This window comes from Argopecten irradians, chromosome 7 (assembly GCF_041381155.1).
Source record: "Argopecten irradians isolate NY chromosome 7, Ai_NY, whole genome shotgun sequence".
Classification (NCBI taxonomy): Eukaryota; Metazoa; Mollusca; class Bivalvia; order Pectinida; family Pectinidae; genus Argopecten; species Argopecten irradians.
The window spans coordinates 34,881,064-34,906,250 of NC_091140.1; the positions used below are offsets into that span (position 1 = coordinate 34,881,064).

The following is a 25,187-nucleotide window of genomic DNA, read 5'->3' on the forward strand; positions in this document are numbered from 1 at the left end:
TTTCAATTGGTCTATGATAATTTAATGTTTACCCTTGTTGATTGTATATATGTATATTTTATGTTAATATTCCAATAAGTTGTATACTTACGGAAATAAAGAATTTCGAATTTTATAGTAAAGGAGTACCCAATAGTTAAACTGTTGTCCGTTAACAGCGCAGTAAAATGATATATTTTTGTGCATGTTAGAAATAACATATAAATTTCTCTCCTAAGGTTGATTTTCGGTCAAACATTGTTATTAGATACAAATCGGTATATGTACTATAATCTTTAAACAGAAAAAAAAGACGAAAACTGTTAATTTGGTATTCTGAGCACTAAAAGTTTGCAACATTTTGAGAACTACAAAACCTACAACATATGGACTTGAAATAATTTTGCCAGTATTGCAACATAACATTAAAATCTATAATGTGTATTAAAAAAACACCAACATTACCTATGGTACTGATTGAAATACAGGTAAATCTCAGGTGACTAAACAGGTGAAAATATAAAGACAGCTTATATGAAACAGTGTATATTTGCCTTCCTATTGTTTCCTAAAACAACACCTACCTATTGTTGATAAATATGTTGGCGTTCAGAACACCCCCATTCAAGATCTAACCTACGTCTACTGTTAATGTTAGTTTTAGCGTTTATAAGTACACCACCATCGTTGTTATCTCTATCCCTCCTTAATACATGACCATAGTGCTCTAATGCAATATCAATAACGGATATGGTAGTACCGAGGTGTGTCTCGGATATGCATAATATGTCAAAATCAGAATATTCGGCTTCATGGATGTGGAGCTTGTTACGCAATGAACATATATCTATGTGACATAAAAATATATTTTCTAGCTGAATGTTTTGGTTCGGGCCTGGATTTGGATGGATATCCCACATAATAGAAGGATGCAAAATCTTAAAAGAAAACACTTTATATACGCGAAAGATGTGTTCAGGGAGGTGTCAGAGATACCAATGTTTTGAGAATTGTCATCCACCACCGCTCCCATACCAAGGATTTTAACCATTATCAAATATCAAAGCAGTGAGTGGGGGATAAGTCCTGATACTGGAGCAGTGGTGAATGACAATCGTAGCGAAGGTATGACAAGGAGACATGTATTTAGAATTCATAAGTAAATCATTTGTATTACTGTTAACATTCTGAACAACAAGTTGATCGAGGTGACTTGTGACTTGTAGAACACATGCCTAATCGAACGCAATGATTAATCTTTAATGGATGAAGTGCAAGCTAAAGGTAGACAACACAACTAATGATGAACAGTAATTTTAAATGCAGTGAAAACCCTATTTCATTTTGAGATGACCCCCGCAGAGTTCACATGCACACACAGCTCTCTTTCACATCCGCTTAGCTGATGGAATTGCCTAAAAGACATGTCTATCGACAATTTGAACTTTAGCGTGGTTATCTCAAAATTACTTAGCATAACAAAGTGAACGATACAGTCCCTTTGGACAAATCATCAATTGTACAATGTATTATGTTTAATTAGTTCGTTGGCAGTAGGGTTTGGTTTGGTTTGGTTTAGTTTTACGTCCTATTAACAGCCAGGGTCATGTAAGGACGTGCCAGGTTTGTTGGTGGAGGAAAGCCGGAGTACCCGGAGAAAAACCACCGGCCAGCGGTCAGTACCTGGCAACTGCCCCACATGGGATTCGAACCCGCATCCCAGAGGTGGAGGGCTTGTGGTAATATGTCGGGACATCTTAACCACTCGGCCACCGCGGCCGCAGTAGGGAGATGCAATATATGATACAATGTTAATAAAAGAAATTACATGTACATATACAGGTTAAACACAAAATCCATGCACATTCCTGTAAGTATGTTGTGTATCCTTTGGGAGAACTGACTACAAACAAGAAAATTATTATGACCACTCCTGCAAATTGTTCGTCGTCGTGAAGAAAATTTGAGTTGGTAATTTGATTAGTCAATTTAAAAAGACATCAGAGCGTGATCCCATATGGAAGGCTATCCGATCCTCTATGAAAAGCAAAGAGAAAAAAAAATAATTTCAACTAAGATTTGATTGAAGTTCATGAAAAAGGTCGGCAAAGATCTGGGGTTTATGAATTGTCTGAGTTGCCACAACACGTTTTAAATATATAAATTCAACGTTATTAACAGATACACAGCTAACCCGCTGAAAGATGTACAGTGCGGTAAAATCTCGATGAGTCACATACATGTACTTAAGGTTTTGTAAGATGTTATCACGTTTAAAGTTTTCAAGTTTATGAGTTTTTTCGTGTTAATTGAACCGACAAAATCAAATCAACTGAACATATCACTGCCCATACATTACATGGGTATTGAACGGATCGCTACACAAGATGGAAATTGGCGATTAATTTTGTACACGATGATAAAGACTTCTTTACTGAAGAAGAAACGCGTTCTGAATAAATGCATCACCGTACGTCTCAGCAGCGACCAGATCTAACATGCATGGTTGGTCATTGTTTTATTACACGCATGACTGGTCTTTGTTTGGTTACACGCCTAAATCTGCACTATGTACATAATAAGCAGTCACAGAGTGATACATATGTTGATGTTGTTAAAACGGGAAAACATATTTAATTCGAATTGGTTCAACGCGCCGGAGAAGTGTATAGCAAAATGTAATTTTCCTTTTAATTGCTATTGCCTATAAATTGAGTGTCCAATTTACTTCGACTCATAGACAAATTCGACTTATAAGACTTCGGCTCATTAGTGGTTAGATACCTAGTTTTATAAGGAGAAAGAATCTGGACCGAAATATTTGTTGGACACCTCGAGAATTCATGGTCCTATGACGAAGAATGAACCACGTTTAATTTTATCAAGGACGTATATGAGACTTATAAATCCTTGATTTTATTCATACATGGAAATGCACCAAGTGTCCTTGTTTGTCGATGGTACAGTGTATATGGTGTACATAAACCGGATAGGACTGTCTTTACACCGACAACAATATATCCTTCATAAGTCAATTCGCTTGTACTATGTCACGGTATGGTACATACATAATGGCACCGGAACTAGGTACCCCCTGAAGCAACAGTGAGAAAATCAGGATTTGAATAGGGCTAACATTGTCGCTGTCATCTGTATTTTGAGATGATTTTGGATACTGACGTTTAGTACATGTGTTTCCGAATATATTAGCCACACAATGATATATAAATAGTTTCGAGAAGTGTCACAAAACACTAACTAGATGTAAACATGCTACCACAGCAAGGGAGGTACCGACGTAAATCGCCTGTCGTTAGAACAGATGCTGGAAAATAACTTTCCATCGACCAAAAATACATTTTTTAGGATTTTGAATATTATTTAAGCATTGAAGTCACTATTTTTTAATTTCATCGGGGTATGAAAGAAATTTTGTTTGCAAACTGTGTGAATCCGCGTAGCGGATTCTCACAAAAGTTTGAAAACAAAATTTATTTCATACCCCGATGAAATTCCAGGCTACGTTATGAAATGAAATACGTTTACACTTACGATTCCATTGATTTTTTCCAAGGGATTATTTTTTCCAAATCAATACGCAACGTCAATGTTTCTATTGTGACGTCACGATAACGTCGGGTTTCCGCGCCATTCTCGGATTTTTTTTTTCATCGTGGAATGAAAAAAATGAATAAGCCAATCAGAAAGCCAGAAACAAAGAGAAAATTGATTATATACGTAGTATCGAACAAGGAAGTAGTTCCAACCGTGTGGACAAAACAATATTGTCAAATTTTCGAGGCGATTTACCACTTTACCGAGACATAAAAACGAACACGATTACATAATAGGATACGAATATTAATCGTTTTCGTTCTGTATGTCTTGTTAAAGGGGTAGATCGCCTCGAAAATTTGACAATTTTGTTTTGTCCACACGGTTGGAATTACTTCCTTGTCCCATATTTACCATTTGAAGTAATTCGTATCCAACAGCTAGACTTACGTTTGATTGGATCCCGTGCCATCTGAAAAATCCTGTTGATATTACTTCTTTGACCCATATATATATAGCATATATTATGAAATTTTCATTATTATTTCCATAAAACCTCAACACTTTTTTCATGAACGGAACAAGGTACGACGCTTAACTTTGAACACGTTATGTACACGAGTTCTTGAGGCGTACAAATGTACGTTCGAAAGTGTACGATAACGTTCACAGATATTAAAACCTACTTTTTCTCGAACGAAATTTAAACGCTCATAACTGCATAAAGTACGCTGTATAATGTGTACGTTTAGGTAGATCGGGTTATTGAACATTTTTCTCACACTATATAATATATATTATCAAAGATGATTTCCTAGGTCAAAAGTTCGCTAGGGGTCAAATGAGGTCAAAAAAGGTCAAAAGTGAAATTTACCATATAAATAATTTGAAGGGCGCATATGAAAGAGCTTGCTCTCAGGCACATATAAGGACCAATTTGCTAGGTCAAAATAGCGGAGATATTTGACATAAAATATTTAAATTTTTTATTTTTATTTGTCCTTATGGCGATTCTTTCAGCGCCTTTAAACCTGTATGTACAGTGTTGATTTTTTCACACATGTATTGTTTGAATTTTCGTCCACAAATATTTTGGGTTTTTGAGGTGATATACGTCTACATTAAGGTAATATAGCCCTGCAATTATGGCGAGTCTTTCGTTTTTCGTATTTTTTCCGTCATTTGTGAGCTCGTAGCGCCTTTATTATTTAATGCTGGGTGTTGATTTTTGTACATAGAGAATTTGGAATATTGTCTACAGAGTGTAAGGATTTTAAAGTCATAACTTTCAAAATAACGGAAATAAAGCCCTGCAAATATAGCGATTCATGATAGAACTGTTTTCGGGTTCATATTCTCGGGTACATGTAGTGAAAAATTTCAAGGTCATATCATTCAAAATGGCGGAGATCAAAACATCAAAAATGTTTTGTCCTTGTAGCAGAATTTTTCAACCCTTTATAACTATCCAACCCTAGTGTTGATTTTTCGCATATACATTTTTGAACTGATGTCTATAACTGTTAGGAGTTTTCAAGGTCATATATAGCAAAATGGCGGAAATATACCCCTGTGAATATGGCGAAATTTTACCGTAATTTTGTGGGATCTCAGCACCTTTTCAATTTTGTGTTGGATGGTCATTTTTCGTACATACATGTATGTGCTGTATATACATGTATATACTGTATGTACTATGGAACAGTTTCTATTACAGTTTTGTTTTTCAATGTCATATCATACAAATTTGCAGAAATAATATTAATGGTCATCCCAGTTGCACAAACGATCGCAACCGGTCACCGAGATCATCTCGAGTTGCGTCCCTTTAATCACGATTTAATTCACTTACAATCGAGTAATTTTACACGCGGCGGCTACATGCCAAATATATGCATTATTTTACAAGACTACAAAAGAACAAATAAAGTCGCCGACATGACGATGAAAGTTCTAAAAAAAAATCCATAAAAGAAATTCTATCAAAGACTGGACTTCTGTCTAATCATGTGTGCCATTTTATTAAAGTGTAATTAATATGTGTTAATGTCATCGCTATTCGTTCTAACTTTCAACTTTTTCAGTGACGTGTGTCCGTGCATGTGCGTGACTGAGTTACCATTTATTCATCTGTCCGTCTCTCTGTCCATTTATTCATTTATTCGTGTATTTGTCTGACCTAATGAAATCATATCTGAAAGTCAGTCCGTTTCATATGCAGTGTAAATATCATGTCTGTAACGTGTGCACAGACAGATGATACCAATGTTCAGCTGGATATATATAATTCCATTCGTCTGGTCATTCTTAATTTCTTTCGTTGATTGCTATGATTTTTTTTTAAATTTTTATCTTTTACTAGTTACTTCTTTCTTTTGTGATTGCGTACGTTCGTTCATTCAATGATTTAAAGCGAAAGGAAAATGTAAAATAACGATTGTTTATTGGTTAATATAGCACTAATATCTGGGTTGAAATCCCGTGTTTTGATCGCAATCAAATCTATTTTTGATGTAGATTTATATACATGCATAGTTCATTGCTGTCACAAATGAACCAGCTAGTGGTAATATATCAACAAGTTGTTTGTGTAGAATCAATGCAGATATTTTATTTCAAATTGACAATTTTCAGGAAAAATGTCATGGTGTTCCTTCACACAAAAGTACGTCATGGCGGAGGTTCACCGGATAATGTATTTGGTTGGTTTTATGGACTTTAAGTACACCTTTGAAGCGAGGTGTATGATAGCCAACACTTAATACTATTGTTCAATGGTCGCTCTATCGATACTGATGCATTAGACATTCTGCTGAACACGGGTAAATATCAACTTTAAAGAGACAATTCACTCAGGCGAATTCTTTTACACAACCAAGAAGCAAAATATAGCATAAATGTATTGTTCTACATTTCTAATGAAACATATAACGTAAAACATTGACAAATTCCACGACATTGTTAAGTATTTTAATCAATATCGTTGAAATATCAAATCGTTGATCAATACGATTAAGCAGGTACAATATATATATGGACCCTGTACCCATACCCGAGCCAAAGTCAAGCACATTAAACAAATGAACTACATAACCACTGAGAAGGTGATAGAATGATTTTTTGGTAAGACAATGCACCTAATAAGGTAAACACACTACTGTCAGAGCGATTTGAGCAGTTCTAGACAAAAGTTGCATTACTCTACGAGCAAGGGACAGGGTATGGCATACAAAAAGTTTGCCCACAGTGTGTAATGGCAGACAGCGAGCGAGTTTGAACATTTCACACACAAGTCGCTACCGTGGGCTTTTCAGGCATATCACAGTAAAACCGACTGATCTTATTTCCATTAGAACTGTTTTTTCCGATATATGTACAAATTTTAATGTTCTCTTAGACTGAATTGTCCCTTTAATTAAACAAAATCATAGTTTAATTAATCTCAAATTAAACGGGATCATTCGAACATTTTCAAAGATTCATTAACTTAATTGAGATGACAAAGTTCAGTTGTAAAAATTTAGCAAGTGTTGTATGTAATACCCCTTCGGCCATAAAGACAAATACAATGAAATAAATCATCAAAATAGAACCCTTTGTTTTTAAACATTTGCCATATCGAACAAAGCTTAAAATAGTATTACATGTCAAAACTTGTTTGGCTAAATTCACAAAACGCTTCTATAACCATGTGCTTATCAAAGGCATCATATCGTGCGTATTGGAAACGCCACTGCATCAATGCAGTGTTTTAACACTGGTAACTCAAAGTTTTGAAATAAAAATGGCCTCAAACTTCCTTAGAAGTGATGACAGTTCTATACAACGGTCATCTACAAACCATCCGCAAAAAATATCTCAACAGGATTTTTTTGTTCTTCCTTTCTTGGTCAGCTTGAACAACGTAAATGTCATCTATTGGTTTTTGATGCACATCACTAATGGATCCGGACTAGGCAGTCGTTATTCTATGTCAGATTATAGCCTCATAAGAAATTTATACAGCATTTCGTTTAACAATATTAGGAAATTGCATCAACCTTTCTGCTTCTGAAATATTCTTCACACATATACCGAAGCGATGAAAATATATCCGAAAGCAGCATACAGGTAAACGGGAAAGCCATGAGGAATGCTCCTAGAACTCCTATCGTTTGTGATGATTGTCTGTCGTCGGTCGCACAGGTGAGTTTACGACGATGTGATGATAAGGTCGTAGTATCGATTTTAACCTTTGCAGAAGTTTCCTCTATGATTTGCGATATTGTCAGAGTCGTAGTTGTGTTAGTAACTACACAGACACAATTGCATGACGTACCTATCGTGGTTATGACTCCGGAAGTGAAATGTGTGGATTCAGATGTCGTTATTGCATTAGTTGTTGTAGATTGGGTGAATGCAGATGGTGACACTCCCAAACTAGTAGATTGGAGATCATCAGCTGTTGTTTCAATCGTTATAACAACTGGCGGGTTGGGAAGTGGTTGAGTTGTAGGTGCATCAGTAGTTGTTGTTTCGGTTGTTGTAGATGTAGGTACATCAGTAGTTGTTGTTTCGGTTGTTGTAGATGTAGGTACATCAGTAGTTGTTGTTTCGATTGTTGTAGGTGCAAACGCTGTAGATAAAAAAGACAGATGAGCAATTAGCTTAAAGTGAATAGTCGGGCAAAGAAAACCAGTCTAAATGCGTTCATTGGCCTTCCAAAAGTTCTCACATATTAATACGACGGTCAAGTTCTGCTTAGTTTCCCAGTTCTGACCATTAAAGTAAACAAAAGTTGAAAGCATTGAAAGCGAGGCTGTGTGGAAATGTAACCACGGACATAGTGAGCCGGGAGGACGTGTTTAGAATTCCCATACTTTAAATTAATTTCTTCGTACGCAGACAGATTTTGACGAAAGATTTTATTTTTCCATTTCATAAGAAATTATACTGGATACATTCACACCATTTTTACCGATTTTAGCCATCCTTGCCCGACTGTTCACTTTAATTCATGCATAACGGTACTTGCACATATATTTTGTATGAGTTGTCTCCCTTTGATCTAGTAGCCGAAAAATACATTGCGCCATTTTGATGATAAAGTGCGAACTAAAATTAAAAAAAGGCAATTACCCACCCACTTCCACCCTGAATTATCCTTTTATAGATCATAATTTCTCTTATATAAATTTATATTTCCTCTCATGATCTTTTATTTTACTCCACTTGACAAATTGTTATCTTATGCTTTTTTGTTCTTACTTTTATGTATTTGCTATGACAGAGTTTTGGTAAACACCACTCATGCTTTTCTTTATTTTACAAATAGTCTCCTTTTGTTGATATGTATAATACTGTGCCCTATTCAGTATGACATTTTATACGTTTGTCTATATCTTTCAAGTAATATTAAATGTCACCATCCGGAGTCCATTTTACACAAATCTATTTTTCTTTGTGTATATGACAAGATGGAGAATGCATAAAAACATTATATAAGTTAGGGAACTACCCCTGTCCCCACTTTTAAAATGTGTGTGTCAAATATATTTTTAATCTTTTTAAGAATACATTACTTATGTGACTTCGTTTCCTGAAACTCGAAATCACGTAATCGTTAGCATTCCATAATATATATTGAAAGAGGTGAAAGACAAGCCAAATGAACGAAAGGGAAAGGATAATATGAACAATGATAAGTTGAAAGTTATGAAAAGTGGTTTAGAAAGTGTTGTCTCAATCGGAGAGAGATATTTTAACAGTAATAGTATATTAGGAGGTGACATTATCACTTTGATGAGCACACTGGTTATTACTGTTTATAATATCTCTCTCTCTCTCTCTCTCTCTCTCTCTCTCTCTCTCTCTCTCTCTCTCTCTCTCTCTCTCTCTCTCTCTCTCCCTCCCCTCTCACCCTCTCCCTCTCCTCCCCCCTCTCTCTAATTCAAAGTCTAAAATAGTCCATTTTATGATACCAGGGGTAAATGGGTTCAACCATGATTGTTAAATGGGACTTCGAAACAATCCAATCAAACAAAATCAATGCTGAAGCTTACGTTCACAGGTACCCTGTTGGGATCTCTGGTGACCTGTGTTACATTGACAAACACCCTGATCACAATGTTCAGTCGACTGGCATACCACAATGTCACATGGGTCTGTGGAAACAAACATTTGAAATATGAATTTAAATATAACGACACATATGTATGTCTAAAAGTGATCGAGGTTATCTTGTTAAAACACATGTTAAGTCATTTTTATGTTATATGTGTTAAAAACTGTTATGCCATTTTATGTTATCAGTTTTAAAACACATCTGTTATGTCATTTTATATTATACGCGTTAAAACACATCTGATATGTTATTTATATTAAATGTGTTAAAACACATCTGTTATGTTATTTATATTATCTGAGTCAAAACACATCTGTTGTGTCATTTTATGTTATCAGTTTTAAAACACATCTGTTATGTTATTTATGTTATCAGTTTTAAAACACTTCCGTTATGTTATTTTATGTTATACGTGTTAAAACACATCTGTTATGTCATTTTATGTTATACGTGTTAAAACACATCTGTTATGTCATTTTATGTTATACGTGTTAAAACACATCTGTTATGTCATTTTATGTTATCAGTTTTAAAACACATCTGTTATGTCATTTTATGTTATACGTGTTAAAACATATCTGTTATGTCATTTCATGTTATTAGTTTTAAAACACATCTGTTATGTCATTTTATGTTATACGCGTTAAAACACATCTGTTATGTCATTTTATGTTATCAGTTTTAAAACACATCTGTTATGTCATTTTATGTTATACGTGTTAAAACATATCTGTTATGTCATTTCATGTTATCAGTTTTAAAACACATCTGTTATGTCATTTTATGTTATACGCGTTAAAACACATCTGTTATGTCATTTTATGTTATCAGTTTTAAAACACATCTGTTATGTCATTTTATGTTATACGTGTTAAAACACATCTGTTATGTCATTTTATGTTATCAGTTTTAAAACACATCTGTTATGTCATTTTATGTTATACGTGTTAAAACACATCTGTTATGTCATTTTATGTTATACGTTTTAAAACACATCTGTTATGTCATTTTATGTTATACGTGTTAAAACACATCTGTTATGTCATTTTATGTTATACGTTTTAAAACACATCTGTTATGTCATTTTATGTTATACGTGTTAAAACACATCTGTTATGTCATTTTATGTTATCAGTTTTAAAACATATCTGTTATGTCATTTTATGTTATACGTGTTAAAACACATCTGTTATGTCATTTTATGTTATACGTGTTAAAACACATCTGTTATGTCATTTTATGTTTTAACACATAATCCGCCTGATATCCAGTTATTTCGCCCGTGTAATATTTTGCATGATATGACCTGGAGCGATTTTCATTGGCTAGAAATTCATTGTGACGTCAGACAGAAACAATTAAATGACGCCAGAAAAATGACGTGATGTCAGGATTATGAGGACGGCGGGACAAAATGGCGGTCTTTGCTGGATTTTTGGAATACATTTGACGTGAAATTCTTTGTAATGTAGGTATTTGGAGTTATGTGATAAAAGTATCTTAAATTTCATATGAGATTTGATGAAACTCGTCACGAAGTTTTAATTTTTGCTCGCCAAGGCTCGCAAAAATAAAAAAATAAAAACTCTTAACACTCGTTTCACAAAATCTCACATGAAATGAATACTCATGTAAGATCCTATAGTTAATTGTTAAACACATCTGTTATGTAATTTAATGTCATCAGTGTTAAAACATATCTGTTATGTCATATTATGTTATCAGTGTTAAAACATATATCATTTTGTGGTGTCATCTATGGTTGTCAGTGGCAAAACATCAAAAACATCATTAATTAATAGTATGCAATAAATAATTAGAATTCAATATCCTGCAGATGTATATTTGTATTATAATTTTCCTTTCAGAGAATCATTAACTTTACTTCACGCTTTTATATAGATATCGGAAATATCCGAATATCTTAAAGATATTTTGCTTTTCGTGCATGTTCGATCAGGACTTTATTCTATATAAGATATAGTGCCATGGGTGCTGTCGGAGTGCAATAAATTATTTTCAAAATCTGTATCTTGCAGTAAAACTAGAAACTCAAACGTTTCAATGGTGGTAATGGTGTTAAGTAAGTAACTTTTGTAACTGGAGAAAAATAGTTATCCGTCGGCTCCTGTTTTTGATAGAGAAAACATACCATTTGTCAGCAGTGAAGCATATTTTAAGCTTTAAACGTTTATAAGTACGATACTAATGTCATCTTGAAACATTAGACATATTCGTGGCTCGAATCAGACAGGAAAACAAAATGGTCAGTATAGTGTTTCAATTCTTTCTCTTTCCTGGGCATCGCCAAATCCAGCTGCTTCTATTTAATACATTGGTCACAAGGTTTCTCAGAAACGTACCTATACAGCTAGAAGATTGTTCAAGATATCCAGAATCACATTCACAATCCCAGGGAGGAATTGACAGGCTCCTGTCACAATAGGATTTGGATGGACAATGCCAATCACCGAGACAACTTCCGAACGGAGTGACATCTACAAATAAAATAAAACAATCCCATTCACGAAGTTTAATATTTCTAGTCACTTGTATGCTATATGGTTTGATAAAAACATATATCATGATTCTGTATTTATATATGAAAGATATGAAAAGTTCTTTTTGATTCGTCAGTATGAAAATTACTGCACATAAATTGTACAACTCTAACTTTGACCATTTTGATACCATGCAGATTTATATGTCCGATGATTCATGAATTAGTTATATTTTTTTACATTATGATATGGATTTTCCCCCTCAACATTATGTAATTTGTATACGTGTATAAATATAAATATGAGATGTTTGTCTGTAAAGCTCTGGCATCTATATAAACCATAGATGCCATAGGAGAAGATAGTTTAATACTTATATTTACATTATCAACGCACTTTAAGGTGGTTCGATACAGTTAGGCCTAAAATTTCCCCTCGTTTAATTTTCTTTGAAGTTTGAAATATTGTACTCTCAATAACCCTACTTTACCGTCTGTTTTCCTCAAAATACAGTTTTACACACACATTTTCAAAGGTTGATAATTGACTGAAATATTACAAACAACAACAGTTTGTATCTTTAATATGTAAGTTTATTATGGCTTTCAATGACTTGAATAACGTTTCCACTCTTAAAAATACAATAATTGTGAATTTTACACGCGAATGCGTGTAAATGAGGCCTAAAAAGGGCCAATTTTTGCATTTGAATTTCAACTTAAATACTTAATTTCAAAAAATCGTGTCGTTTAATTTTCTTTATTTTTTGTCCACATAATAAAACAGTTGTTTGGGTTATGATGAAAGAATATAAAAAAAAATTGACCGTTGAATTTTTTAGTAATTAGCCTTTCTATACCCCTACCCCCTAAAAAATGACTTTTTTCACAATTATATTATTACACCGAAATCGAGCGGTAATATTTTTATAAAGAACATCTTATATATTGAATATTAATAAGTGTAATAGTCTGATAATATAAATTGTTATACCTGTTAATCTTATGTCACGATGCCACCGATTTGATGCTATACAAAGCTAAGAAATTGCACAAATAAGCCATTATTTTGCCTGGATATAATATCTGAAAAATGAATATGGAAAATTCTGTGTAAATATTCTACTTCAATTACCCTTTAGACAATCCATGATTTTATATTGTTTAAGCTGAAAAATATTTTATCAAAATCTATCTTTCCATCGTCAAGATATCTTAGCTTCAATAGTCGTTTGAGGCAGATATTCAAGCATAAATTTGAATTTGGCGCCAAAATTGTAACGATGAAAAGCGTCTACGTGACAACGATCGAAGTTGATAACTTCAACTTGATCACAACAATGTCGATAAAATCGACACAAAATACACAACTGTATGTCTGTATGTTTTTTTTTGTGGAGATATCTGCATATTTAATACATGTAGATATATATTTATTATCCGAAGTAAAATAAAACAATTTTTTGGATCCTAAATATAAACTGTACGGCAAGTGTACAGTACGCCTAAGAAAAAAACATCTCTTATTCTGAATCCTCGATCTACGTTCAGCTGATTACTGTAGACAGGAAAATAATTAGTCTATGCCTACATGTACATGTTTAGTTTCTATATCACTGTATTATCACAGATATAACACTGATGTTGACACTAGCTTACATGTGCTTTTTCGTAGGATAGTATTGGATCAACTGAATCAGAGTAGCCTACTTCCGTGTACTTTCTCAAAACGGGAAATACATGCATCATCTAATTAATTACAGTAGTTAACAGCCTATGTCCTATCGTACATGTATACAGTAAATAAAATCTTGTTTCACGAACGTGTTAGTGCTTATTGAGGATCATATTAGCTAAACATGATACATGTAGACATCTACAACATGTACAAATTGAACGAAAAGTAGGGGTAGGGCGATGGAGAGATGAAAATATTTCTGTATCTGTAGTTTTATACTAGAGTATTACTCGGCAAAATTGGAATGTATTGATTTAATTTGCATCTCCCGTAAAACACATGTTTATTAAGTGTCAAATATTCACAGTTTAACAGAGTTGAACAAAAAAAGGTTTTAATCACTTGATTGTTATGAAATCTCAGTTTATTCAGTACAAGATTGAGACCGTATCGGCATATATCAGTCCGTTTGTATGAGTTATGTAATGTGCTTCTCAAAAGATACATGTAGCTTCATGTTATATTATCCTAGCCCAATTTAAGGATCTGACAACATTATTTTATCTAGTTTGTCGAAACTAGGTCCTACACCTACCGTACAAACTTTGATTTTCACCCGGTATCAAGCTTTCGGCAAACCGAACTAAATACAATATCGACAAATACGCAGTTTATCGACTACACTATCCTGATTTTAACGTAAAAAGGTAAGATATCGTTAGACGGATAACATATAGATGGCTATTCTTCATAATCTTAGTCACAAAAGAGTTTTCATGTGCAGTTCCGAATGTACTCATTGACCCGAGGAGGTCCGAACGAACGGCGCATTCGACCACTGTTCGGAACGTCCTTAAAGTCTTTGCATTAACATTATTTAAGCTAGACCAGGAAAACCGTTTACCAACGACGATTTAAGGTGGTTCGATACAGTAAGGCCTAAAAATTTCCTCTTGTTTAATTTTTTTTAAATTTGCTCACTGAAAGATTGGTTGATAAACTGTTTATTAAGGCTTTTATTTGAAATTTGACCGTGCGGTTTTGGAAATATTGTACTCTCAATAACCCTACTTTACCGTCTGTTTTTCTCAAAATACAATTTTACACACATATTTTCAAAGCTTGATAATTGACTGAAATATTACAAACAACAATTTTTTTTTATCTTTAATATGTAAGTTTATATGGCTATCAATGACCTCAATGTCGTTTCCACTCTTAAAAATACAATAATTGTGAATTTTTCACGCGAATGCGTGTAAATTAGGCCTAAAAAGAGCCAATTTCAACTTAAATACCCAATTTCAAAAAACTGTGACGTTTAATTTTCTTTTTTTTTATCCACATAATAAAACAGTTGTTTGGGTTATGATGAAAGAATATAAAAAAAAATTGACCGTGGAATTTTTGAGTAATTAGCCTTTCTATACCCCTACCCCCTAAAAATGACTTTTTTCTTAATTATATTATTAGACCGAAATCGAGCGGTAATATTTTTATAAAGAACATCTTATATATTGAATATCATAAAGTGTAATAGTCTGATAATATAAATTGTTATACCTGTTAATTTTATGTCACGATGTCACCGATTTGATGCTATACAAAGCTAAGAAATGGCACAAATAAGCCATTATTTTGCATGGATATAATATCTGAAAAATGAATATGGAAAATTCCGTGTAAATATTCTACTTCAATTACCCTTTAGACAATCCATGATTTTATATTGTTTAAGCTGAAAAATATTTTATCAAAATCTATCTTTCCATCGTCAAGATATCTTAGCTTCAATAGTCGTTTGAGGCACATATTCAAGCATAAATTTGAATTTGGCGCCAAAATTGTAACGATGAAAAGCGTCTACGTGACAACGATCGAAGATGATAACTTCAACTTGATCACAGCAATGTCGATAAAATCGACACAAAATACACAACTGTATGTCTGTATGTTTTTTTTGTGGAAATATCTGCATATCTAATACATGTAGATATATATTTATTATCCGAAGTAAACTAAAACAGATTTTTGGGTCCTCAATATAACATATATCGGCAAGTATTCGCCTAAGAAAAAAATCTCTTATTCTGAATCCTCGACCTACGTTCAGTTCATTACTGAAGACAGGAAAATAATTAGTCTATGCCTACATGTACATGTTTAGTTTCTACATCACAGATATAATACTGATGTTGACAATAGCCTTCATGTGCTTTTTCGTAAGATAGTATTTGATCAACTGAATGAGAGTTCTTCCTTGCATTTTCGCAAAACGGGAAATGCACAGGCATCATCTAATTACAGTAGTTAGGCCTATGTCTTATCGTACATGTATACAGTAAATAAAAATCTTGTTTCCCGAACGTGTTAGTGCTTATTGAGGATCATATTAGCTAAACATGATACATGTAGACATCTACATAAGCAATATTCATGAAATATACTAGCTTGTACATGTACAAATTGAACGAAAAGTAGGAGTGAGGTGATGGAGAGATGAAAATATTTCTGTATCTGTTGTTTTATACTAGAGTATTCGGCAAAATTGGAATATCTTGATTTAATTATGCATCTCCTTGAAACACATGTATATTAATTTAAGTGTCAAATATTCACAGTTTAACGGAGTTGAACTGAAAATATTTTTATCACTTGATTGTTATGAAATCTCATTTTATTCAGTACAAGATCAAGACCGTATCGGCATATATCAGTCCGTTTGTATGAGTTATGTAATTTGCATCTCAAAAGATACATGTAGCTTCATGTTATATTAGCCTTGCAAAATTCAAATATCTGACAATATATTATTTTTTCTAGTAGGCCCATGTCGAAACTAGGTCCTACACCTACCGTACAAACTTTGATTTTCACCCGGTATCAAGCTTTCGGCAAACCGAACTAAGTACAATATCGACAAATACTTCGTTTATCGACTATTCTATCCTGATTTTAACGTTAAAAGGTAAGATATCGTTAGACGGATAATATATAGATCGCTATTCTTCATAATCTTAGTCACAAAAGAGTCTTCATGTGCAGTTCCGAATGCACGCATTGACCCGAGAAGGTCCGAACGAATGGCGCATTCGATCACTGTTCGGAACGTCCTTAATCCACGAGATGAAACTTGACTTTTTGAGGACCGGCCATTTTTTTGGTATGCAAAATCGTCAGTGTGTGGACATCATCGGATTTCTATGACGTGTTTTAAGTTCTAAAGTGCTATTTACTTCAAGGTGGCTCATAATGTTCTAGGAATTTGTAGAAACAAGTGTGTCCCCCCTCCTTTCCCTGCAACTTAACGCTGCACATTCATTGACCTATTTTCAGTACTGTGGTATTATTCTGGATTTTAGTTTGGTTTGTTTACGTCAACGACCGGCCTATTAACAGCCGATTTATCTAAGGACGGGCCAAGTGTGCCAAGATTACGGAGGAAAACTGGAGTAACCGGAGAAAAAAACTGCCTAACAGTGGTCAGTACATGGCAACTGCCTCACATGGAATTCGAACTCGTGACACAGAAGTAAGGACATATTAACCACTCGTGTTGATTCAAGTTCGCGATATCTACAGTAATACTAGTCAGTCGCACATAGTGTACCTGTGATTGTGACGTCACAACATCACTCAAAATATGACGTCACAATCATAAGAAGATGAAACCAACCGACGATAATCGTTCTTTAGCAGCGTCGTTTTGATTTGGTATTTCGAAACGGACGTATTATATTGATGTAGTAAATGAATAGTTTTCTTTGTCAATAGCAAATAAACGATAACCATTGTGTAACGTACAATGTATTTAAATACCAATCATCGCTAATCATTTTGCAAAATATCAAAAATATATTATGTTATTTACTTATTGCAGCCTTACCAATAAACTATCATGGGAGAACTGGGGTCATTCTTGTTCTATAAATAAAGAATACATGGTTAATATTTTACAATACATATCTTTGCTATGAGCCAAGTAAAAGACGACACCGCCATACGAGATTTTTGATATCGGCAAAATGACGTCTTTCCGGTGAATGTGACGTCATTTTTAGCAGAATTAAATGACGTTTCATTCACCGGAAGGTTAAAGTTCTGGGTCAAGTTAGAAAAAGTTCTGTCAGATATGGAACAAATTCATGTGATTGTATTGACGGATAAAGCACAAAGTTTATCCCCTACAGTAGTTATCTGTAAGTGTCTGTTTCCAAGAATTATGAAATTGAACCAGAGCCCAGCTATCTAGTAATCTAAATTCCTGTCATCACTTAAGATTTGCCCAATCATATTTGACTGTCATTAGTCTTGTAGCCCAAAGACTAACTAGGGACGCTGGTGACGAAACAAGTGTCCTCTACTGATTGGTTAAAAGGCTAATCCCCTAAACTATAAGAACCCTTAAATTTTTGTACAACAACACCCACACCACCGCTGTAAGAAAAAACCCCCCCCCCTACCCACTTTTTGTTTTCTTTCTGACATCACAAGCCCATTCCTTTCCAGACCCTAAAAGTCAATTAATCACAGCCCATGGCTGAATAACATCCCTATTGCATAAACACCCTCCCTTAGATATTCAGAAACAATATAATGACAATAGTTCCCCTGACTGCTGACCTCAATTGAAATGACCTGCCAAACTCCCATAAATAAACAAAGGCCTTGTCTGACTCCCTCATCCAACTCTATTCCCTGACACCCCCCCTCCTCTTCCCTATGTGTCTGTAATTGATGCCCTGATTACAACATAAGGTAAATTCAGTATAAAATATAAATCACAAGAGCAGAAAGCTTGTTACAGATATATGAATATAGGTAAATGTATTGTGTATAAACAAAAATTAAACAAATTTACAATACAAATCGCACAAAAATAATGAGATTTCATTTATAGATAAAATATATCTTAATATCCCATCTTTGGCAGTGATCCGTTCAATGCACATGTAATATTTCACAAAAAGATATATAATTTGCTTCCATCTATGTTGCATTAATTTTGTTGAATGTTGTTAATTAATATGTTTCTCTACTACACGGTGTATTTTGTAAAGAGACTAGTAATACAGTTTGAAGTTTGAAAGTCCAGAGACACGACAGGTAGTGATCCATTCAATTGATTTTATTTTCACCAATTCTATTAAAATACAATTTAAACAATCTTTTTCAATGTAAAAATCTTTAAGTGACAACATCAACTAAACCAATAAGTATGGGTACTGTCTAGACCCAGTAGGTAGCTAAATCGACAATTTTGTTGGTCATTTCAATTCCCCTCGACACAACTTTTTCATATAAGCTCTCATCTAAACACATACATAAATCATAAAGACCAGAACTAATATGGTGCATAAATGCTGTGTTATCACGGGTGTGGAAGCCTATAAAGCTTCATACATGTTTGTACATGCCTTTGAATGATTTTCAACGGGATCCCACCGAAGTTTAATGACCATTTTTCGCACATTCATGTAGGTATATACTATGGAACGATGTCTATAACAGTTTTGAGTTTGAAGGTCATATAATACAAAATAGCAGAGATATTGGCTCATGAAATTGGCAATTTGATCATCAAAGTTAAATAACGATCGCGACCGGTCGGCGAGATCATCTCGAATTGCGTCCTTTTGACCATGATTTAACTCACTTACTAGTTAATGAAACCACATATATACTACAGTAGAATGCATTTACGAGACTGCAAAAGGACAAAAAATTGAATAAAGATGTGCTTTCACGTTTTCATAATATTAACATATACATCGTTCTATGAATGCTGTTAGATCTGGCCGCCACTTGGACGCGCAGTGTAACGCGTAAATGATCACATATAAAACAAACATAACATATACATATACATGAATCACACAAAATATTGAGATTGAATCTAAAGATAAAGTATATTTCAATATGCCATCTTAGGCAGTGATCCGTTCAATGCACATGTATGTTTCAGAAACATAAAGTTATATAATTTGTCTTTCATCTATGTTGCGTTTGTTGAATGTTGTAAATATGTTTCTCTACACAATGTATTTTGTAAAGAGACTAGTAATAAAGTTGAAAGTTTGAAAGCCCAGAGACACGACAGGTAGTGATCCATTCAGATGATTTTATTGCATCAGTTCCATTAAAGTGCAATTTAAATAATATTTTTAAACTTAGAAACCTTTAATAGACAACATCAACTTAGCCACAATTATGGGCACTGTCTAGACCCAGTAGGTAGTGTTACGATCCGTAACGGCGAATATTTATACACAGGAATGTAAACCATGACATCGAATCGTCATATTTTCCTATCAGAACAACGGAGGCCTAGACCCGATCTGAGAATGGTTATAAACTGCAGCTACACTCAATGTGATAATGCGTGATTAAAAGACAGATAATCATAAATTAGCATTCATTACTGATATTGACATAATTAGTAGAAAATTTATGATTGTATTATTATAATTACTAGTGCGAGACGAATAACTGTCGATCTAATCTGAACGATTTGAATCTGTATGCGATTAACGTTAGAGGTCAAGTATTAAAGAATTCGAGAGGGGGGGGGTGGGGGGGGGAGGTGGGGGGGAGGGTGGCAGATAACGAAAATGACACAAAGTACATATATTTTTATCAGGAAACATGTATAGAAATAATGTTCTGTTTATGTTCATAGGAAGTCTCACCTGAACCATGCTGCAAGATTGGTATGTCATAAAAACGTCGTATTCTAGCCAAACCACGTTCTCTGTAAACGACAGCCTGCTTTCCGTGTATTTCGCCATTTGTTTATGGTTGGATTTCGCGGATTCCGCACGCGCTATGTAACAAGCGTTTTGATTGGCTCGGACTCGTCGGATGATCACCAGCGCAGGCTATAAAAGGGGGTGAAATCGGACGAAAGTCAGAACTCATTTTTGAGCTCCCAAACGAGTGGTCGCCTCTTCTGGCCCTAAACTTTGGAAAGCCTTGAGTCTTCTCAAACCAATGACCTAATAGTGGTTCAAGATGTTTGAGAACTTCTCCGTAAAGGGAACTTAACGTTCCAAGGGGAGTAAACTCTTATAGAGTTAAGTTACAAAGCTCTAAGAATATGAGTGTTGTCCGTTGGCGAAAACGGGGAAACGTCTCCGTATTCGTAAACACTATTTGTAGACGGAAGCACCTCTGTCTATAGACTCATTACATATTCTTATCTAATAATTAATGTTATTATAATAGCTTTTATATAGTAGGTATTTATTTCTCCATATTCGGAGCATTATACCAGTATAGATGGAAGCACCTCCATCTATGGAAATGTTCAATATTCCAATAATGTATTCAAGAATCTAGATCAGTATTTAGTGTAGAATATTTGTATAGCCTTTGTAGATCTCGATGTATCCAGTACCTGTACTTTGATAATTTGTGATTATAATAAATCATCAAAGTTGATTTTTATTCCTGACTTTGTTCTTTTATGGAGTAGTGCTAGGCTGGAACCGAATCCCTTATATATTACTTTTACTTGGTGATTGCTGAAATAAGCAACCCGACTCGAAAAGTTACATTGGTGTCAGAAGTGGGATAAACTGAGTTCCAGTGTCTAGTGGATCCATGAAAAGAACATTAAAATTGGTATATAAAAAAATCACAAAATTTGAATCTGAGATATTGAGTTAATCTTTACTGAAATCATAAAAATCTGTAGAGATGTCCGATTCAGATTCTGAAGTAACATTCCGGATTAGGAATGATGGTCTGGATACCGAGAATGAAGAGGTTGATAATAGAGCTTCTCCAGAAATGGTTCAAAGTTCTGAAAATATACAAAATAGCAAAGATTTAGCTAGTATTCTTATGGAGAATATAAACAAACAATTTGACAGTTTTAGAGAAGACAATAGAAGAAATTTATGGGAACTCAATAGAGAGCTTTAGACAAGAAATTAATAGTATACATGAACATGTAGAATCTTTAGAGTATATTATTAATCATAGTCATAAGGAAAGGAATCCTTCTCATGAACACCAGAGTGCTAATGTTTGTAGTTCACCAGTGGCTGACATAAATGACAATAGTCGTGGATCACCTCATTTGAACACACGAAACACTGCACACAATACAAGACAGAGTTTAAAACCTCAACAATATTCTGGTGGAGAAAATCTAGAAGAATATCTGTCCCAATTTGAAATAGTAGCACAAATAAATGGGTGGGACTATCAGACAAAATCTCTCTATCTAGCTGGAAGCCTAAGTGGAAGTGCGAGAGCCATCCTCACAGAGCTCAATGCTAAGGAGACCCGAGATTTTGATACCCTAGTTAGGTTACTTAATGTAAGGTTTGGGTCATTGGAACGCTCTGAAATTTACAGAGCTAGACTCCAAACAAGAGTTAAAGGAAAGGATGAGACACTCTCCGAGATGGCTCAGTCTATCCGAAAAATGACTCGCCAAGCATACCCTATGGCTGATGCATCAATGATAAATATCCTAGCATTGGATTACTTTATCGATGCTATACCAGACTCTGATACCCGGTTACGGATCAGGGAACTGAGACCAAAGAACCTTAATGAAGCCGAAACGCATGCCATCAGGCTCGAGGCTCATAGGTTAGCTGATAAGCAAAGGAGTAAGGCAATACACATGATCTCTGAGGAAGATCGCACTGTGTGCACACACCCAAATGCTATATCCTGCTAAAATGGCAGATCAAGAGGGCATTGATATTGCGACATTGAATAAGTCCATACAAGCCCTACACAAAACTACCAAAAATTTGGTAGATCAAAGAAACTCAGGTTTCACTTCAAATGGACAAAATCCTAAACCTAGGAATAGGTGGAATGGGAATGGAAATGGTAACAACCGAGTGTTTAATCCATATTATGGAAAACAAACACAAAATGGTCAATTTACCCAAAACACAAATCAAAATAGAGTTTCAAATGTTGGTAGCCAAAGATTTGATTCCCAAAATAGGAAAAGTTCCAGATTTGACACACATGACTATGGCACAAGTACTGGTTCAAATTGGAACCAAACGCAGAGGTCAAGGTCAAATGTCACACAAAGGTCAAACTTCAACAACCCCTCCCCACATTTCCCAGTCAAATGGTGGTAACTTTCAGTCACCTCCGATTCAGGGAAACTACTAGATACTGACTTCGAGGGTCGGAATTCAGTAGAAGAGGTGGAGAGACCCACAGATATTGTTGTGAGCAGCATAAATAATGATGATCACACCGGTTTGTTTGTTTGTGCACAAATCAAAAGACTTTGCACTTCCGCTACTAGTGGATACAGGTGCAACTGTAACCATTCTAAGCAATAACTGCTTCCAAAAATTGGGTATAAAGAACTCCAATGTAGAACCGGTCAAATTAAATTTGATAACCGCTACTGGAGATAAAACACCATTTATTGGAAAATGTAAGCTTGTTATTGGCTTAGGGAAACAGAAGTTGTTACAAGAAGTCTTGATAGCAGATATTAAACAACAGGGGATCATAGGTTTAGATTTTCTGACCACGCATTCTATTGATATCTTATTAAACAAGAATTGCTTGAAAATGGAAGGAGACGAAATTCAATGTTTCCGATATCAAGCTGAAGCAGCAAAGCCAGCTTGTTGTAGAGTCTCATTATCAGAGGATATTATAATACCTCCAAATTGTGAGATGATTGTTACTGGAAAATTTAATGATCCAATTTGTAGACAAAATACAGCTGTTATTGAGCCTTCACCAGGATTCATGTCAAAACATGAGGTGTTAGTGGCCAAAGCTGTTGTAAACCCTAGTATGGGTTATGTCCCTTTGAGAATTCTGAACTTTAGCGATAATGAACGCAAAGTATATAAGAATTCTGTGGTGGCGACTATAGATACTATTGATGAAATTGTGGATCAAAAGCACGAGAATGTGCAAGTTAATGAAGTCACTGTGGAAAAACCACAAACTCATGTTATTCCGGAACATTTGAAGTCCCTCTATGAGCAATCTTGTGAATATCTGAATGAGAATCAAAGTGGTCAATTAAAAGAATTACTTATAAAGTACAAAGATAGTTTCTCAAAATCATCCCATGATTTGGGTATGACAGATCTTGCTGAACACAAAATAAATACTGGCTCAACTCCACCTATCCGACAACTGCCTAGGCGGGTTCCTCTATCATTGGTTAAGGAGGTTGAGAAAGAGATAGAAGAAATGGCACAAAAAGGGGTAATCGAACCTTCCGATAGTCCATGGAGAACTCCAGTGGTCTTAATACGGAAAAAGGATTCTAGCCTAAGATTTTGCCTAGACTATAGGAAATTGAATGATGCAACTATCAAAGATAGTCATCCAATTCCTAGGATTGATAGTACTCTTGACTCACTATCAGGTCACAACTGGTTTTCAACCATTGACCTCAAAAGTGGCTACTGGCAAGTTAAGGTAGCATCTGAAGATAGACCCAAAACAGCATTTTCCATACCAGGGGGAGGACTTTGGCAATTTGTATCAATGCCATTTGGTCTTTGTAATGCCCCAGCAACCTTTGAAAGGTTAATGGAAAAAGTACTTATTCACCTTTCCCATGATATTTGCATGGTGTATTTGGATGATATAATAGTACTAGCCAAGACATTTGATGAACACATCAATAACCTTGACAAAGTGTTTGGGAGGCTTCAGGAAGCTAATCTTAAGATGCATGCCAAGAAATGTTTCCTATGTAAGAAACAGGTTTCATTTTTGGGCCACATTGTTAGTGAAGAGGGTATCTCTACCGATCCAGAAAAGATAGAGTCAGTCAAAAATTGGCCTATTCCTAATTCTGTTAAAGAGGTGAGACAATTCTTAGGGCTATGCTCCTACTATAGGAAGTTTGTCCAAGGATTTGCTACCATAGCTAAACCACTACATAAGTTGACGGAGCAGTACCAAAGGTTTACCTGGTCCTTGGATTGTCAAAGTGCCTTTGACACATTGAAACGGGCATTGACAAGCTCGCCGATACTGGCATATCCAAGGTCTGAAGGTGAATTCATACTGGATACAGATGCTTCTGACTCAGGTTTAGGTGCTGTCCTCTCTCAGCTACAAGATGGGGAACGAGAAGGTCATATGTTACTATAGTAAAATGTTCAGCAGATCTGAGAGAAAATATTGTGTGACACGTAGAGAATTACTGGCAATAGTAAACTCTATTAAACAATTTCACCACTATCTTTATGGGCAATATTTCTTGGTCAGAAGTGATCATGGTGCCCTTACTTGGTTGATCAATTTTAAAAACCCTGAAGGACAAATGGCTAGATGGTTTGAATTATTATCTGCTTATCAATTTAAAATTGAATATAGAGCAGGTAAAGCTCATGGCAATGCTGATG

General features: G+C 34.8%; 1 protein-coding gene across 1 annotated transcript; it reads right to left on the bottom strand.

Annotated features, from left to right (window-relative positions):
• Positions 1-6,489: 6,489 nt before the first annotated feature.
• LOC138327176 (salivary glue protein Sgs-3-like) lies at positions 6,490-12,223 on the bottom strand. The gene is made up of 3 exons (XM_069273158.1): positions 12,001-12,223; positions 9,576-9,677; positions 6,490-8,149 (listed from the first exon to the last, which is right to left on the bottom strand). The coding sequence occupies exons 1-3, from the start codon at positions 12,221-12,223 to the stop codon at positions 7,557-7,559; spliced, it is 918 nt and encodes a 305-aa protein (XP_069129259.1). The 3' UTR covers positions 6,490-7,556.
• Positions 12,224-25,187: the final 12,964 nt, after the last annotated feature.

Bases quoted from the DNA above. Each gene is read 5' to 3' on its own strand.
- LOC138327176 (XM_069273158.1), bottom strand. From the start codon at position 12,223: ATGATATATGTTTTTATCAAACCATATAGCATACAAGTGACTAGAAAT. The intron at 9,678-12,000 runs GTACGTTTCTGA...TTGTTTCCACAG, and splicing joins ACAATCTTCTAGCTGTATAG to ACCCATGTGACATTGTGGTA. The intron at 8,150-9,575 runs GTAAGCTTCAGC...TTTTATCTACAG, and splicing joins CCAACAGGGTACCTGTGAAC to CGTTTGCACCTACAACAATC.